Source organism: Mauremys reevesii, linkage group 3 (genome assembly GCF_016161935.1).
Source record: "Mauremys reevesii isolate NIE-2019 linkage group 3, ASM1616193v1, whole genome shotgun sequence".
NCBI lineage: Eukaryota > Metazoa > Chordata > Testudines > Geoemydidae > Mauremys > Mauremys reevesii.
The window spans coordinates 127,404,337-127,420,305 of record NC_052625.1 but is presented as its reverse complement, the minus strand read 5'-3'; the positions used below and the strand labels follow the sequence as shown (position 1 = coordinate 127,420,305).

The 15,969-nt window shown below is 51.8% G+C and overlaps 1 protein-coding gene across 16 annotated transcripts in view; it reads right to left on the bottom strand.

Moving 5' to 3' along the window:
* Nucleotides 1-15,969, bottom strand: part of AK9 (adenylate kinase 9) — a 219,026-nt gene that overhangs the window by 154,307 nt on the left and 48,750 nt on the right. For all 16 annotated transcript variants that reach the window (XR_005595877.1, XR_005595879.1, XR_005595878.1 and 13 more), the window contains exons 10-11: nucleotides 6,949-7,047; nucleotides 26-165 (exon numbers count right to left, since the gene is read on the bottom strand). Coding sequence is in view for 13 of the 16 variants with exons in the window: in XM_039529143.1 (XP_039385077.1) it covers nucleotides 26-165; nucleotides 6,949-7,047 (239 nt within the window). In the remaining 3 variants the exon portion in view is untranslated. The remainder of the gene's footprint in view (nucleotides 1-25; nucleotides 166-6,948; nucleotides 7,048-15,969) is intronic.

Sequence of the window (15,969 nt, the reverse complement as noted above, 5' to 3'; positions counted from 1 at the left end):
CCAAATCATACCAAATTCTGCTTACCTGACAGCTAAATCTGGAAGCCCCATTACAATGTTACCCTCTTTTAAAGCTACAGGACATGCTCGACCCCACCTACTTCTGCACCATCGGTATCTAGGTGCTATTATTTTGAAGGATGAAAGAGTCCGGAAAAGTTCATCCTGTTAATTAGAACAACAATAAAAGTATATGTACCTTTCCCCCTATATTTTGTATATGCCCTATTTTGTGTGACTTATCATTGTGAAATATTTTCTAAGAAAGTGAGTATACACTTCTTAAAGAATTGTTGCATTGTGCTTAGTAGCTATTTTAAAACCAAAATTTGTGAATTCATTAAGTTTTTTTTCCAGACTAGCAGTACTCCACTGTAAGGAATAACTATCTGAGATATTCATTTTTAAACATAACCCTGTTTTTTAAATGATTTGTAGTAAAAACTAATATACGTTTTTAAAAGAGCATGAAGCACTAATAACTTACATTATATCTTCAGAGCTGGCATTGCTAAAAGACTCAATAATAAACTAAAGGAAAGTTTTAAATGCTAATTTTAAAGAGAGGAAGCGAGTCATAGGAGATTGGGAGAAAGAGAAAATCTTAAATACATTGGGCAGTACAAGTAATCCCTAGCTAAGGAGATTGGTATTGAAGGGGCAAAGAGGAGACCAAAAGCTGAGGAGATGCAAACACCTGAGTTCTAGGTTTATGGAATGGAAATGCCAATTATGATATTTTGGTCATTTGACAGAACTATTTGCAAGGCATATCAAACAGAGGATGGGAATCATATTCATTACCAAAATAACTTTTTGTATTTCTCAATACACAGGAATCTTACTCATTCTCAGGGTCTATTAAAGATGTATTCTGTGAAAATATATCTTTTTCTGTAAAAGTAACTATAGCCAGGAAGGTCTCTCTAGCAACTTTTCAAATCTTTGATGATTTGGTGACACAACAGGAAAGAGCACTATGCATGCTTATTAGTATAAAGGATGTCAAAGGATATCATACTGATGAGCCCTAAGAATTGTCTGTCTGTAAGGGCTGGTCCACACTAAGAAGCGGGGTCGAACTAGGGTACGCAAATTCAGCTACGTGAATAGCGTAGCTGAATTCGAAGTACCCTAGTTCGAACTAATCACCCGTCCAGACGCCGCAGAATCGAAGTCCGCGGCTCCAAGGTCGACTCCGCCACCGCCTTTTGCAGTGGTGGAGTACCGGAGTTCGAACTATCGCTTCCGGAGTTCGAACTATCGCGTCCAGATTAGACGCGATAGTTCGAACTCCGAGAAGTCGAACTCACCGCGTCGACCCGGCTCATAAGTGTAGACTAGCCCTAAGACATCTATGTTCTCAGTTGCACATAGAAGGGGCCTACACGACTTCTCTTTTTCAGGAGATCTCCCTACAGAAATCACACACAATGATGAAGATAGAAGACGTCAACACTAATCTACCTTATTTCTACTTTAATGTGGAAAGTAAAATGTGTCTGCTTTTAGGAACTGAAGCACATAGGGTTTTTATTTTTTATCAGGTATGTCACAAAGCCTCCAGGGGGGGAATGGAAATGGTATGAAAACAGCCTGCTGATGGAATTTTTATTCTTTGACCAATTTTTTTTTCAAAAAATCTGTTTTTATGAAGTATCAGAGGGGTAGCCATGTTAGTCTGGATCTGTAAAAGCAGCAAAGAGTCCTGTGGCACCTTATAGACTAACAGACGTATTGGAGCATGAGCTTTCGTGAGTGAATACCCACTTCGTCGGATGCATGTAGTGAAAATTTCCAGAGGCAGGTATATATATGCAAGCAAGAACCAGGCTGGAGATAACGAGGTTAGTTCAATCAGGGAGGATGAGGCCCTCTTCTAGCAGTTGAGGTGTGAACACCAAGGGAAGAGAAACTGCTTTTGTAGTTGGCAAGCCATTCAGAGTCTTTTTTTAATCCTGAGCTGATGGTGTCAGATTTGCAGATGAACTGAAGCTCAGCAGTTTCTCTTTGAAGTCTGGTCCTGAAGTTTTTTTGCTGTAGGATGGCTACCTTGCAATCTGCTATTGTGTGTCCAGGGAGATTGAAGTGTTCTCCTACAGGTTTTTGTATCTTGCCATTCCTAATATCTGATTTGTTTCCATTTATCCTTTTACGTAGGGACTGTCCAGTTTGGCCGATGTACATAGCAGAGAGGCATTGCTGGCATCTGATAGCGTATATTACATTGGTGGACGTGCAGGTGAATGAACTGGTGATGGTGTGGCTGATCTGGTTAGGTCCTGTGATGGTGTCGCTGGTGTAGATATGTGGGCAGAGTTGGCATTGAGGTTTGTTGCATGGATTGGTTCTTGAGTTAGAGTTACTATGGTGTGGTGTGTACTTAGTGGTGAGAATATGCTTCAGGTTGGCGGGTTGTCTGTGGGCGAGGACTGGCCTGCCGCCTAAGGTCTGTGGTTTCTGTTGGTTTCTTTCCTGGGCTTGTCTTGCAGTAGGAGGCTTCTGGGTACACGTCTGGCTCTGTTGATCTGTTTCTTTATTTCCTTGTGTGGGTATTGTAGTTTTGAGAATGCTTGGTGAAGATTTTGTAGGTGTTGGTCTCTGTCTGAGAGGTTGGAACAGATGCGGTTGTACCTCAGTGCTTGGCTGTAGACCAGGGGTTGGCAACCTTTCAGAAGTGGTGTGCCGAGTCTTCATGTATACACTCTAATTTAAAGGTTTCGCGTGCCAGTAATACATTTTAATATTTTTTAGAAGGTCTCTCTCTACAAGTCTATATATTATATAACTAAACTAGTGTTGTACTGTAAAATAAACAAGGTTTTCAAAATGTTTAAGAAGCTTAATTTAAAATTAAATTAAAATGTTGATCTTACGCTGCCGGCCTGCTCAGCCCGCTGCTGGTCTGGGGTTCTGTTCATCTAGGCCAGCAGTGGGCTGAGTGGGGCATGCGGCTGAGACCCCAGCTGGGAAGGGTCTGGCAGCCAGAACCCCAGACTGGCAGCGGGCTGTGCGGGGCTAGCCGCCAGGACCCCAGACCGGCAGTGGGCTGAGCAGCTCAGCCCACTGCTGCTCAGGGGTTCCATCCGCCGGCTCCTGCCAGCCAGGATCCCAGCTGCCGGACCCTCTCAGTCTGCTGCCGGTCTGGGGTCCCAGCCCTGCCCATATACAGTGGGTACCTACCTTCTCCTTGGTTCTGGCCCATTCTCTTCTCTCTGCACTGAGCTGAGGGTGGGAGTGGCCCGAGCACAGGGCTGGGGGTGAAGGGTCTGGCCAGGAGCTAGAATAAGGGAGGGGGCTCAGGGTTGGGGCAGGAGGTTTGGGTGTGGGGACACTTACCTGGGCAGCTCCCATTTGGTGTGAGGGGTGCAGGAGCTCCCATTTGGTGCTCAGGGTGGGGGTGGGGATGTGCGAGGTGCATGGGATGTGGGGAGGGCTGGGGATGTGGGGGGTGCAAGAGTCAGGGCAGAGGGCTAGGCGCATGTGAGGGGGGTGCAGGTGTCACAGTAGGGGGGCTGGGTATATGTGGGGGTGCCAGAGTCAGGGCTGGGGTCATGTGGGGGGGTGAAGGAGTCAGAGGACTTGGTGGTACAGGGCTCAGGGCAGGGGCCTGGGGGGGGTGGGAGTGCAAGACTCAGGGCAGAGGGCTGGGTGACTGGCCCCCCAGAACCCCCAACCCCCCTGCTCCTTGTCCCAACTACCCCTTCCTGGGACCCCACCCCCTATCTAAGCCTCCCTGCCCCTTGTCCCCTGACTGCCCCCTTAGGACCCTATGCCCTACCTGTCCCCTGACTGCCCCAACCCTTATCCACACCTCCACCTCCAGACAGACCCTCCCGGACTCCTATGCCTATCTAACCACTCCCCGCCCCCTGACAGGACCCCCAGAACTCTGGACCCATACAATGCCCCCCTGCTCGCCCAACCCCGCTCCACACCCCTACCTCCTGACAGCCCCCCCAGAACTCCCGACTCATCCAACCCCCTCAGCTCCTTGTTCCCTGACCATCCTCTCCAGAGACGCCCCCCACCTTAACTGCCTCCCCAGGACCCTCCTTGCTCCCTGACTGCCCTGACCCCTATCCACCCCCCAAACAGACCCCAAGACTCCCATGCCCCATCCAACCCCCCCTGCTCCCTGTCCCCTGACTGCCCCCACCCCTTATCCAACCCTCCCCGGCCCCGGACTCCTTACCATGAGGCTCCCCGCTCATTTGGAGCCCTGCCGCCATGCGCGTAGTGCTCTGAGGGGCGGGGCTGTGCGCGGCGGCAGGGTTCCGGATGAGCGGGGAGTGTCTTTCCCTCCTTATGGAACCAAACGCTGCCCCACAGGAGCGCGCAGCCGCGGCCCCCAGAGCACTGTGCACGGCAGCAGGGCTCCGGGGGTAGTGGGGGGAAGGCAGGGGAGGGGCCGGCGGCTTGCTGCGCTTGGACAGGCGCTCCGACCCGGGAGCGCGGACCCTGTGGCTTGCCGCGTCGGCAGGGTTTTTAATGGCACACTGGGGTCCCGGCAGGCCCCAGCGTGCCATTAAAAATTGGCACGCATGCCATTAAAAATTGGCACACGTGCCATCTTTGGCATGCATGCCATAGGTTGCCGACCCCTGCTGTAGACAATGGATCATGTGGTGTGTCCAGGTTGGAAGCTGGAGGCATGAAGGTAGGTATAGTGGTTGGTGGGTTTTCGGTATAGGGTGGTGTTAATGTGACCATCACTTATTTGCACCGTGGTGTCTAGGAAGTGGACCTCCCGTGTAGATTGGTCCAGGCTGAGGTTGATTGTGGTGGAATTTTTCCAGAGTCTCCTTCCCATGGGTCCAGATGATGGAGAGGTCAATGTAACATAGGTAGAGAAGGGGCATGAGTGGATGAGAGCTGAGGAAGCGTTGTTTCAGGTCAGCCATAAAAATGTTGGCATATTGTGGGACTGTGTGGGTACCCATAGCGGTGTCACTGATCTGGAGGTATATATTGTCATCAAATTTGAAATAGTTATGTGTGATGATAAAGGCACAGAGCTCAGCAACCAGTTGTGCTGTGGCATCATCAGGGATACTGTTCCTGACAGCTTGTATTCCATTTGTGTGTGGGATGTTTGTGTAGAGAGCCTCTACATCCATGGTGGCTAGGATGGTGCTTTCTGGAAAGTCACCAATGCATTGTAGTTTTCTCAGGAAATCAGTGGTGTCATGGAGATAGCTGGGAGTGCTGGTGGCATAGGGTCTGAGTAGAGAGTCCACATATCCAGACAGTCCTTCAGTGAGAGTGCCAATGCCCGAGATGATGGGACGTCCAGGATTTCCGGGTTTGTGGATCTTGGGTAATAGATAGAATAACCCTGATTGGGGCTCTAAGGGTATGTTGATTTGTTCCAGTGCTAGTGTAGGAGTGTCCTGAGTAGATGGTGCAGTTTCTTAGTGTATTCCTCAGTGGGATCTGAGGGAAGTGGCCTGTAGAATTTGGTATTGGAGAGTTGTCTGGAGGCCTCCTTTTGGTAGTCAGACCTGTTCATGATGACAACAGCACCACCACACGATCCATTGTCTACAGCCAAGCACTGAGGTACAACTGCATCTGCTCCAACCCCTCAGACAGAGACCAACACCTACAAAATCTTCACCAAGCATTCTCAAAACTACAATACCCACACGAGGAAATAAGGAAACAGATCAACAGAGCCAGATGTGTACTCAGAAGCCTCCTACTACAAGCCAAGCCAAGGAAAGAAACTAACAGAACTCCACTGGCCATCACATATAATCCCCAGCTAAAACCCCTCCAATGCATCATCGGAGATATACAACCCATCCTGGACAATGATCCCTCACTTTCACAGACCTTAGGTGGCAGGCCAGTCCTCGCCCACAGACAACCCGCCAACCTGAAGCATATTCTCACCACTAACTACACACCACACCATAGTAACTCTAACTCAGGAACCAATCCATGCAACAAACCTCAATGCCAACTCTGCCCACATATCTACACCAGCAACACCATCACAGGACCTAACCAGATCAGCCACACCATCACCGGTTCATTCACCTGCACGTCCACCAATGTAATATACGCCAGCATGTGCCAGCAATGCCCCTCTGCTATGTACATCGGCCAAACTGGACAGTCCCTACGTAAAAGGATAAATGGAAACAAATCAGATATTAGGAATGGCAAGATACAAAAACCTGTAGGAGAACACTTCAATCTCCCTGGACACACAATAGCAGATTTCAAGGTAGCCATCCTACAGCAAAAAAACTTCAGGACCAGACTTCAGAGAAACTGCTGAGCTTCAGTTCATCTGCAAATCTGACACCATCAGCTCAGGATTAAACAAAGACTGAATGGCTAGCCAACTACAAAAGCAGTTTCTCCTCCCTTGGTGTTCACACCTCAACTGCTAGAAGAGGGCCTCATCCTCCCTGATTGAACTAACCTCGTTATCTCCAGCCTGATTCTTGCTTGCATATATATACCTGCCTCTGGAAATTTCCACTACATGCATCCGACGAAGTGCGTATTCACTCACGAAAGCTCATGCTCCAATACGTCTGTTAGTCTATAAGGTGCCACAGGACTCTTTACTGTTTTTATGAAGGATTTTCTCTGTTTTTTTCAAAATAGGTCCAGTCCAAAGCCTTCTTAATCAGATCCAATCCTTTTTACGATTAAAGGCACATGCTTCCCATACTTGTTTTATCTAGGGATATTTACTAAAGTTCTGATCTGTACATGGGTAGGTGTGAAACTCATTTTTTTAAATCCACTTCTTTGCCACACTAGCACACTGTAGATGCCTCCACTGCTTGAATTTATAATCTTTGATGATAAAGCAGGGCATCTAAAACAAAGTTATCATAGCCAAAGTACATAATATAAAGAATAATGCACAAATACTGTAATTACTGCAGGCAATCAAATTTCTAAGAATGCAAATATCACACTTACAGTTTCCATCCCCTCTGAAGGCTCTTCTTCTGGGTTTTGAAGTCTGGTTATAAGAGCTCCATTTCGAAGGCCCGTGGATTGAAGCCGGGCTATCACGGACTAAAAAAAAAAAATTATCTTGAATAAATTAACATTTAAAATTGCTTTTGTGATCTGAAAAAATCCTTGATGTGTTTGAAAATTATATTGGTATTTATATATTGCCAGTGTACACCGCATTGCCCCGTAGTACAGCCATGAGCCCTGTTACATATTCAGCAGAGTTCCCATTGGATGTTCAGGGGGCTAGACCATGCAGAAACCTCTTACTCCAGCCCTAACCTTCTTGCCTCTCCTCATGAAATGAGTCCCAGACTTGTAAATTGTCTAGAGCTGGGGAGGGATAGATAATACTGCAAAGGCTTTCTGCTTATTAGGGAGTGGGTGAGACCTGTATGCAAAGGGTTTTCATGGTGTGTTATAAAAGGGGTGAGGAGAGAATTGAAATGATTTCCTTTTGGGATCAGAATCTGTTTATAGACCTGGCAGTTAGTACAAGTTTTTGTCATTCATTGAAAAAGAAGCCTGTCAATGGGAATTACCGGTAACTGATATTACAATGTATGTAAGATACAGGCTCCTGTCCTAGGTACAGGAAGTATGCATGCAAATATTCTTGAGATCAAGAAAGCAAATTTTGCCATGATGAGCATATAATGAGCTTTGCCATTATTCAGGGGTGGGTAGAAACAGATTGTGGGTATTACTGCATAACCAGATGATCTTTAATATATTAATTCATATTGAATCTCTCTATTTTACTGTTTTGATATAAATTTGGGACCCAATTCTGCAAACATACACGTGCTTAATTTTATTAAGTAAAAAAGTAATACAATTAAGCACATCAAGTCAACTAGTAAAGTTATGCACATGTTTAAGTGCTTACTGGAGCATGGTCCTAATTTGTATTCAGAGGAGCGAGAATATGGTGAAATGGCAGTGATGGAGTACTGTCCATGAGGTTGAAGACACTCCCATCTTTTTCATTTTACACCTCCCCCTCGCTGCCCCATGTTGCAACAACCACCCGTCTGGCCGAAGCACAGGACAGGACTCCCATCATTGCTCATCAACACCGCTTTTTAGTTAGGAGGAAAGTTGGCTATAAAGTGACATGAGAATTTAACTTCAACTACATGGGCTAAGCACACAGACTCCGTAGAACTTCTGGGAAATGGAAAATACCATCCAGAAATGTAAACCATGTCTCGCTTTGCAATGCTAAGCAATGCCATTAAAAATGGCTGAATTATTTTTTAGGTTAAACTATGCTAAACTAATTCTGTAAAATATATTTTATTGAATACTTGAAAAACATTAGTAAAGTATAATCCCATTTATCCAAAATCTCCACATTAACAATCCCTTTCTTGTCCCCTATACATCTCATACTAGGGGACAAGGAAGGGATCTGGATAATGCAGAGGTTGAGATAATAGACCAGTGGACCCCAGACTGGACTGCAAGGAGGAGGAAATCCATGGTATGCCCACATCTTAAAACTGCATGCAGATGTGGTCACCCCATCTCAAAAAATATATATTGGAATTGGAAAAGGTTCAGAAAAGTGCAATAAATATGATTAGCAGTATGGAACAGCTGCCATATGAGGAGAGACTAATAAGACTTGACTTTTCAGCTTGGAAAAGAGATGATTGGGGGGGAATATGATAGAGGTCTATAAAATCATGACTGGTATGGAGAAAGTAAATAAGGAAGTGTCATTTACTGCTTCTCATAACACAAGAACTAGGAGGTCACCAAATGAAATTAATAGGCAGCAGGTTTAAAATAAACAAAAGTAAGTATTTTTTCTCATAACACTCAGTCTGGAACTTCTTGCCAGAGGATGTTGTGAAGGCCAAGATTATAACAGGGTTCAGATAAGTTCATGGAGGATAGGCCCATCAATGGCTATTAGCCAGAATGGACAGGGATGGTGTCCCTAGCTTCCGTTTGCCAGAAATTGGGAAATGGGTGACAGGGGATGGATCACTTGATGATTACCTGTTCCGTTCATTCCCTGTGGGACACCTGGCATTGGCCACTGTCAGAAGACAGGATATTGGGCTAGATGGACCTTTGGTCTGACCCAGTATGTCCGTTCTTATATAAGACAAGCCCCAAGCAATGGTAGAGGCCACCCTGCTGCTGAATGGCTCTTGCAGCAATGCAAGGGACCCTCTGCAGCCCAGATGTCATAGGAGGGAAGGAATGGGGCTGTGACAATGGAGCTGCAGAGAACTCCCTGCTCTGCTGCAGGGCTGCTGACACCTAATCCCTTCAGGTGCAAGGAGGAGGGAAAAGACGGTTACTCACCGTAGTAACTGTTGTTCTTCGAGATGTGTTGCTCCTATCCATTCCAGTTAGGTGTGCGCGCCGCGCGTGCACGGCTCTTCGGAACATTTTTACCCTAGCAACTCCGGCGGGCCGGCTGGGCGCCCCCTGGAGTGGCGCCGCTATGGCGCTGGATATATACCCCAGCCGGCCCGTCCGCTCCTCAGTTCCTTCTTGCCGGCTATTCCGACAGTGGGGAAGGAGGGCGGGTCTGGAATGGATAGGAGCAACACATCTCAAAGAACAACAGTTACTACAGTGAGTAACCGTCTTTTCTTCTTCGAGTGATTGCTCCTATGCATTCCAGTTAGGTGATTCCCAAGCCTTACCTAGGCGGTGGGGTCGGAGTGAGACGTAGCAGAGTGTAAGACTGCTCAGCCAAAGGCTGCATCGTCTCTGGATTGCTGCACCAACGCGTAGTGGGAAGCGAAGGTGTGGACAGAAGACCAGGTGGCTGCTCTACAGATGTCCTGGATGGGAACATGTGCCAGGAAGGCGGCCGACGAGGCTTGTGCTCTCGTCGAGTGAGCGGTGAGGCGGCATGGTGGCACGCGAGCAAGCTCGTAGCATGTCCGGATACATGCCGTTACCCAGGAGCAAATCCGCTGCGAGGAGACCGGTTCGCCTCTCATGCGATCAGCAACCGCTACGAACAGCTGGGTCAAACGCCGGAAGGGCTTCGTGCGCTCGATATAAAAAGCGAGGGCCCTGCGGACATCCAGGGTATGAAGCTGTTGCTCACGAGGTGAGGCGTGCGGCTTCGGGAAGAAGACCGGAAGGATTAAGGTGAAAGGCCGACACCACCTTAGGGAGGAAGGGCAGGTGTGGTCGAAGCTGCACCTTGTCTCCGTGGAAGACGGTGTATGGTGGACTAACCGTTAGGGCACGGAGCTCAGAGACTCGTCTTGCTGATGTAATTGCGACGAGGAAGGCTGTTTTCCACGAGAGATAAAGTAGAGAGCACGTGGCCATGGGCTCGAAGGGCGGTCCCATAAGCCTGGCCAGAACGAGATTCAAGTCCCAGGTCGGGGTAGGACGCCGAACCGGCGGGTACAAGCGGTCCAGGCCTTTAAGGAAGCGGGAAACCATCTGGTTAGAGAAGATGGACCGACCTCCCATGGGTGGACGAAAGGCGGACACGGCCGCCAGGTGCACCTTCAAGGAGGAGACCGCGAGTCCTTGTTCTTTAAGGTACCAGAGGTATTCCAGGATTGTAGGGATAGGGACTAGGAAGGGATTAAGGCCGCGCTGATCGCACCAGAGCGCGAAACGCTTCCATTTCGCGAGGTAGGTGGAGCGAGTGGAAGGTTTCCTACTTTCAAGTAGGACTTGCTGTACCGCTGCCGAACAGTCCCTCTCTGCGTGGGTCAACCACGCAGGTACCAAGCTGTAAGATGGAGGGACTGAAGGTTCAGGTGGCGGAGTCTGCTGAAGTCCTGCGTGATGAGGTCCGGCCATAACGGAAGGGGAATAGGATCCCGAACGGAGAGCTCGAGCAGCAGGGTGTACCAGTGCTGCCTCGGCCAGGCCGGAGCGACGAGTATGACGTGGGCCCTGTCCCTCCGAAGCTTCAGTAGCACTCGGTGTACGAGCGGGAACGGAGGGAAGGCGTAGAGGAGGTGATCCGTCCAGGAGCAGAGGAATGCATCCGACAGGGAGCCTGGGGAGCGACCCTGGTATGAACAAAACAGATGGCACTTCCTGTTCTCCTTGGAGGCAAACAGGTCTATCTGGGGAAACCCCCACCTCCGGAAAATTGTGTGCACCACATCCGGACGAAGAGACCACTCGTGGGAGAGGAACGATCTGCTGAGATGGTCGGCCAGCGTGTTCTGCACTCCTGGAAGAAAAAACGCTTCCAGGAGAATCAAGTGGGTCACGCAGAAGTCCCACAGGAGCATGGCTTCTTTGCAGAGCAGGGAGGAGCGGGCTCCGCCCTGCTTGTTCACGTAGAACATCGCCGTCGTGTTGTCCGTGAACACCGCGACGCAGCGGTCTTGCAGACGGGCGCGGAAGGTGAGACACGCCAAGCGGATCGCTTGCAGCTCCCGGATGTTGATGTGGAGGGAGAGCTCTTGGGGCGACCAGAGACCCTGTGTGTGAAGGTCGCCCAGGTGAGCCCCCCATCCCAACGCCGAGGCATCCGTGGTCAGGGTGACGGATGGGCGAGGAGGGTGGAACGGGACTCCTGCACACACTACCTCTGGGTCCAGCCACCAGCTGAGTGAATCGAGGGTAGGCTTAGTGACCGTGACCACCATGTCTATGGGGTCGCGATGCGGGCGGTACACCGACGCCAGCCAAGATTGAAATGGGCAAAGGCGCAGCCTGGCGTGCGTTGTCACGAATGTGCAGGACGCCATGTGGCCCAGGAGGCATAGGCAGGACCGCACCGTCGTCGTGGGAAAGGTGTGTAGGTCCCGGATGATGGAGACCATTGTCCGGTGCCGAGATCGAGGGAGGCAGGCCCTGGCTAAACAGGAGTCGAGGACCGCTCCGATGAACTCCACTCGTTGCGATGGAGTTAAGGTGGACTTCTCGGCATTGATGAGAAGGCCCAGGAACCGAAATAGGGATAGTATTTCTGTCATCTGGTCCACTACCAGCTGCCGGGATGTCCCGCGAACCAGCCAGTCGTCGAGATATGGGTAGACATGTATGCGACGATGGCGGAGGGCTGCGGCAACCACTGCCATGCACTTGGTAAAGACCCTTGGCGTGGTTGACAGGCCGAAGGGTAGCACCGCAAACTGGTAGTGCGCGCTGTTGACCACAAAGCGCAGGTAGCGTCGATGGGGAGGGTAGATCGCGACATGGAAGTAGGCGTCCTCCATGTCGAGGGTGGCAAACCAGTCTCCCGGATCCAGGGAGGGAATGATGGTCCCTAGAGTGACCATGTGAAACTTGAGCTTGAGCAGGTACCTGTTGAGCTCCCGGAGGTCCAGTATGGGTCGGAGACCCCCTTTCGCCTTGGGGATGAGGAAATATCGGGAATAAAATCCCCTGCCGTGCATGTCGTGCGGCACCTCCTCTATGGCCCCCAAGCTCAGAGTCTCGACCTCTTGTAGGAGGAATTGCTCATGAGAGGGGTCCCTGAAGAGGGATGGGGAAGGCGGGTGGGAAGGAGGGGGCGAAGTAAACTGAAGGCGGTAACCATACTGGATAGTACGAAGGACCCAGTTGTCCGATGTTATTTGGGACCACGCCGGAAGGAAGTGGGAAAGGCGGTTGTAAAATAACGGGGTAGGATCCGTGAAAGAGACTGATGGGCCGTCCTCTGGCGTCCCATCAAAAGGCCTGTTTGGGCCCTTGAGGGGCCTTGGAAGGGGCCTGGCCCTGGTTGCATCTGTTGCCTGATGGTCTACGGCGGTTTAAGTTCGCACGCCGACTATTATATGGCCGTGACCTGGCCTGGGTAAAGGGCTGGTAGGGCTGCTGTCAGAATGACCTCCTCTGGGTAGCAGGCGTGTGCATCCCCAAGGTGCGGATGGCAATTCGACCATCCTTGAGGGTCTGAATTCTGGAGTCCGTTTTCTCTGAGAAGAGACCCTGCGTGTCGAACGGGAGGTCTTGAAGGGTATACTGCACCTCCGGCGGCAAGGTGGAGGACTGCAGCCAGGAGATACGCCTCATGGTCACGCCTGAGGCCAGGGTTCTGGCTCCTGAGTCCGCCGAGTCCAGAGCGGCCTGGATGGAGGACCAGGAGGCTTTTCTGCCTTCTTCCAAGAGGGCCGAGAACTCTTGATGCGAGGCCGTTGGGATCAGCTCCGAAAATTTCGCCAGGGACACCAAGATGTCAAAGGTGTACCGAGCGAGAAGAGCCATCTGGTTGGCAATCCGGAGCTGGAGGCCACCCGCCGAATAGACCTTCCGGCCCAACAGATCCATGCGCCGTGCGTCTTTGGATTTTGGCGCCGGAGCAGGCTGTCCGTGCCTCTCCCGGTCATTTACGGACTGTACCACGAGGGAGTCCGGAGTCGGGTGTGTGTAGAGGTACTCATATCCAGTGGGCGGGACCGAGTACTTGCGCTCCACGCCACGCGCGGTAGGAGGGACGGACGCCGGTGACTGCCAGATGGTAGTGGCATTCCGCTGTATAGTGCGGATGAAGGGCAGGGCCACCCGCAGCGGGGCCTCAGCTCCAATGACGTTGGTCACCGGGTCGTCATCCTCAGGGACCTCTGCCACGGGGAGGTCGTTAGCCTTTGCCACATGGCAAATAAGGTCTTGGTGGGCCTGCAAGTCAATAGGAGGGGGGTCCGCCGTAGACGCCCCCGCCACCGCCTCATCCGGCGAGGACGATGAGGACAGAGCTTGGACCACCGCTTCTGGAGCTGGTTCCTCCAGGGGGTGTGAAGCTGCCTCGGACACTGGATGCTGTGCGGGACCAAGTGGCGACGGGGCCTCACCCGTTGGTGATGGGGGAGGTCTGCTCACCGTGGCTTCAGGCACCCTATGTTCGGCGCCCACTTGTCGCGGGGGAAAGGGGAGTCCTTGAGGCTCGTGGTAGGCCCAAGGTACCCAAAAACCCCACTGCTGAGGTCCGTGGTCCTGGCCTTGGGGGTTGGCTCGGAGGTCTCTCCCGCTGCCCGCCTGCGAGGCGACCGAGGGCTGGCAAGAAGGCCAAGGCGGGGCAGAGGCGCTGAAAGATTGCACCGCGGACGCCGGCAGTAGGTCCCTGGGCGGTGCCGAGGATTGGTGCCGGTCATCGCGGTGCCGGGATGGAGAGCGGGACCAGCGACTGTTACGGTGCCGGGATCTCGACCGGTGCCGGAAGCTTGACCGTGACCTCGACCGACGGCACCGGGAGCAGCTTCGGGAGTCGCGGTGCCAGGACCGATACCGGGATCCGGACCTCCCTCGGGATCGACGGTCGAGTGACCGGGACCGGGAGCGTCTCCGGGAGTGCGACCGGTACCGCGATGTAGAGCGGTACCGGGACTGCGACCAGTGCCGAGACGGGGAGCGGTACCGCGATGGAGAACGGTGCTGAGATCTGGATCAGCATGGCGGTGACCTTCTGCGGGACCGGGACCGACGCCCATCTCGTGCGGCAGGGGGAGGCGGCCGTATCATCATCGCCGGCTTGCCTGCTGACTGAACGGCCCGCACCAGCGGTGCCGGGGGCCAGACGCTTGGTGCCTCTGTGAGCTCAATGAGCTCTCTCGCCATCGAGAATGTCTCGGGCGTAGAAGGGAGCCGCAGCTCAACCCCGGTTGGCACCGGGGAGCAGGGTGGTACCGGACTCAACGGCTGTTGCGGCGCCACAGTCGACGGCACCGTGCATGGTTTGTGCACCGCCACAGCTGGTACCGGAGGCGCCGGTGGTGGCTGGGCAAGCGGTCCCGTAGGATGCGGCTTAGAGGCCGCCTGCGCCGTCTTCCTTTTCCTCGATGGAGAGAGGGAACGGTGCCGGGATGCCGGTGCCGGCTGCGGAGCTCGAGCAGTCTTGGTACCGGAGCGGCTCGGGGCCGCCGGTGCGCTGCGCGCCGATGACGATTTCGGTGCCGCTGGAGTCGGCGCGGGAGGTTGAAGTGTCGCCTCCATAAGGAGCTGCTTCAGGCGAGTGTCCCGCTCCTTCCTAGTTCTCGGCTTAAACGCCGTGCAAATGGGACACTTATCTGGCCGATGGGTCTCCCCGAGGCAGCGCAGGCAGGAGTCGTGCGGGTCCCCGACAGGCATGTGCCGCTGGCAAGCCGCACAGGGCTTAAACCCCGGTGCCTTGGGCATGAGCCCGCACCGGTTGTGGAAGAAGAGGGGCTAAACCCCCCTAATTCCCTTACTAAACTATATCTAACTAAACTTTTTCAACTAATCTAACAACTAAACTGAGTTAACCAACTATGTACACTGAAGAAAAGGAGAAACGCTAGGGCTGTGGAGGTAAAGGAGCACTCCACTGTTCCAACTGGCCGTCACGGGCGGTAAGAAGGAACTGAGGAGCGGACGGGCCGGCTGGGGTATATATCCAGCACCATAGCAGCGCCAATCCAGGGGGCGCCCAGCCGGCCCGCCGGAGTTGCTAGGGTAAAAATGTTCTGAAGAGCCGTGCACGCACGGCGCGCACACCTAACTGGAATGCATAGGAGCAATCACTCGAAGAAGAAGGCTGTAGTCCTGGCAGGGCAGCATAAAGGCTGGCTGGGGGTCTCTGCTCTGCTCTACACCTTGCGCCTACAGGAATTGGGTATCACTAGGTCTGTGGCAGTACAGTGAACCCTCTGAGGCCCCCTGTCACAGGAGAGAGTGACCAGGGCAGAACAGAAATCCCGGGTTAGGACTACCAGGAAGAGGAAGACGAGCTCCCAGCCCTGCTGCTGAATGATTCCTCCCTTCTCCATTATCCAAACTCTCAATTATCCAAATAAAATCTATTTCCCCCCAGGCTATCTGGATAATCAGGAGTATAATGTAAATGCCTTTATAACTTCATCCATGCTAATAATGGTGTTTGTCAATTTAACAAATTATATTAAATGATGACAATGATAACCTGATGCAACATGATATGGCTTGTTGCTAAGATATGGAATGTTTAGTAAGCATAATCAGATTTCTTTTGGGAGTAACAAGTGGGACAGGCATCCCAAAGAAGTTATTTTCTAGCAATAGCATCATGAGTTATAGAGCAATAACGTTGCC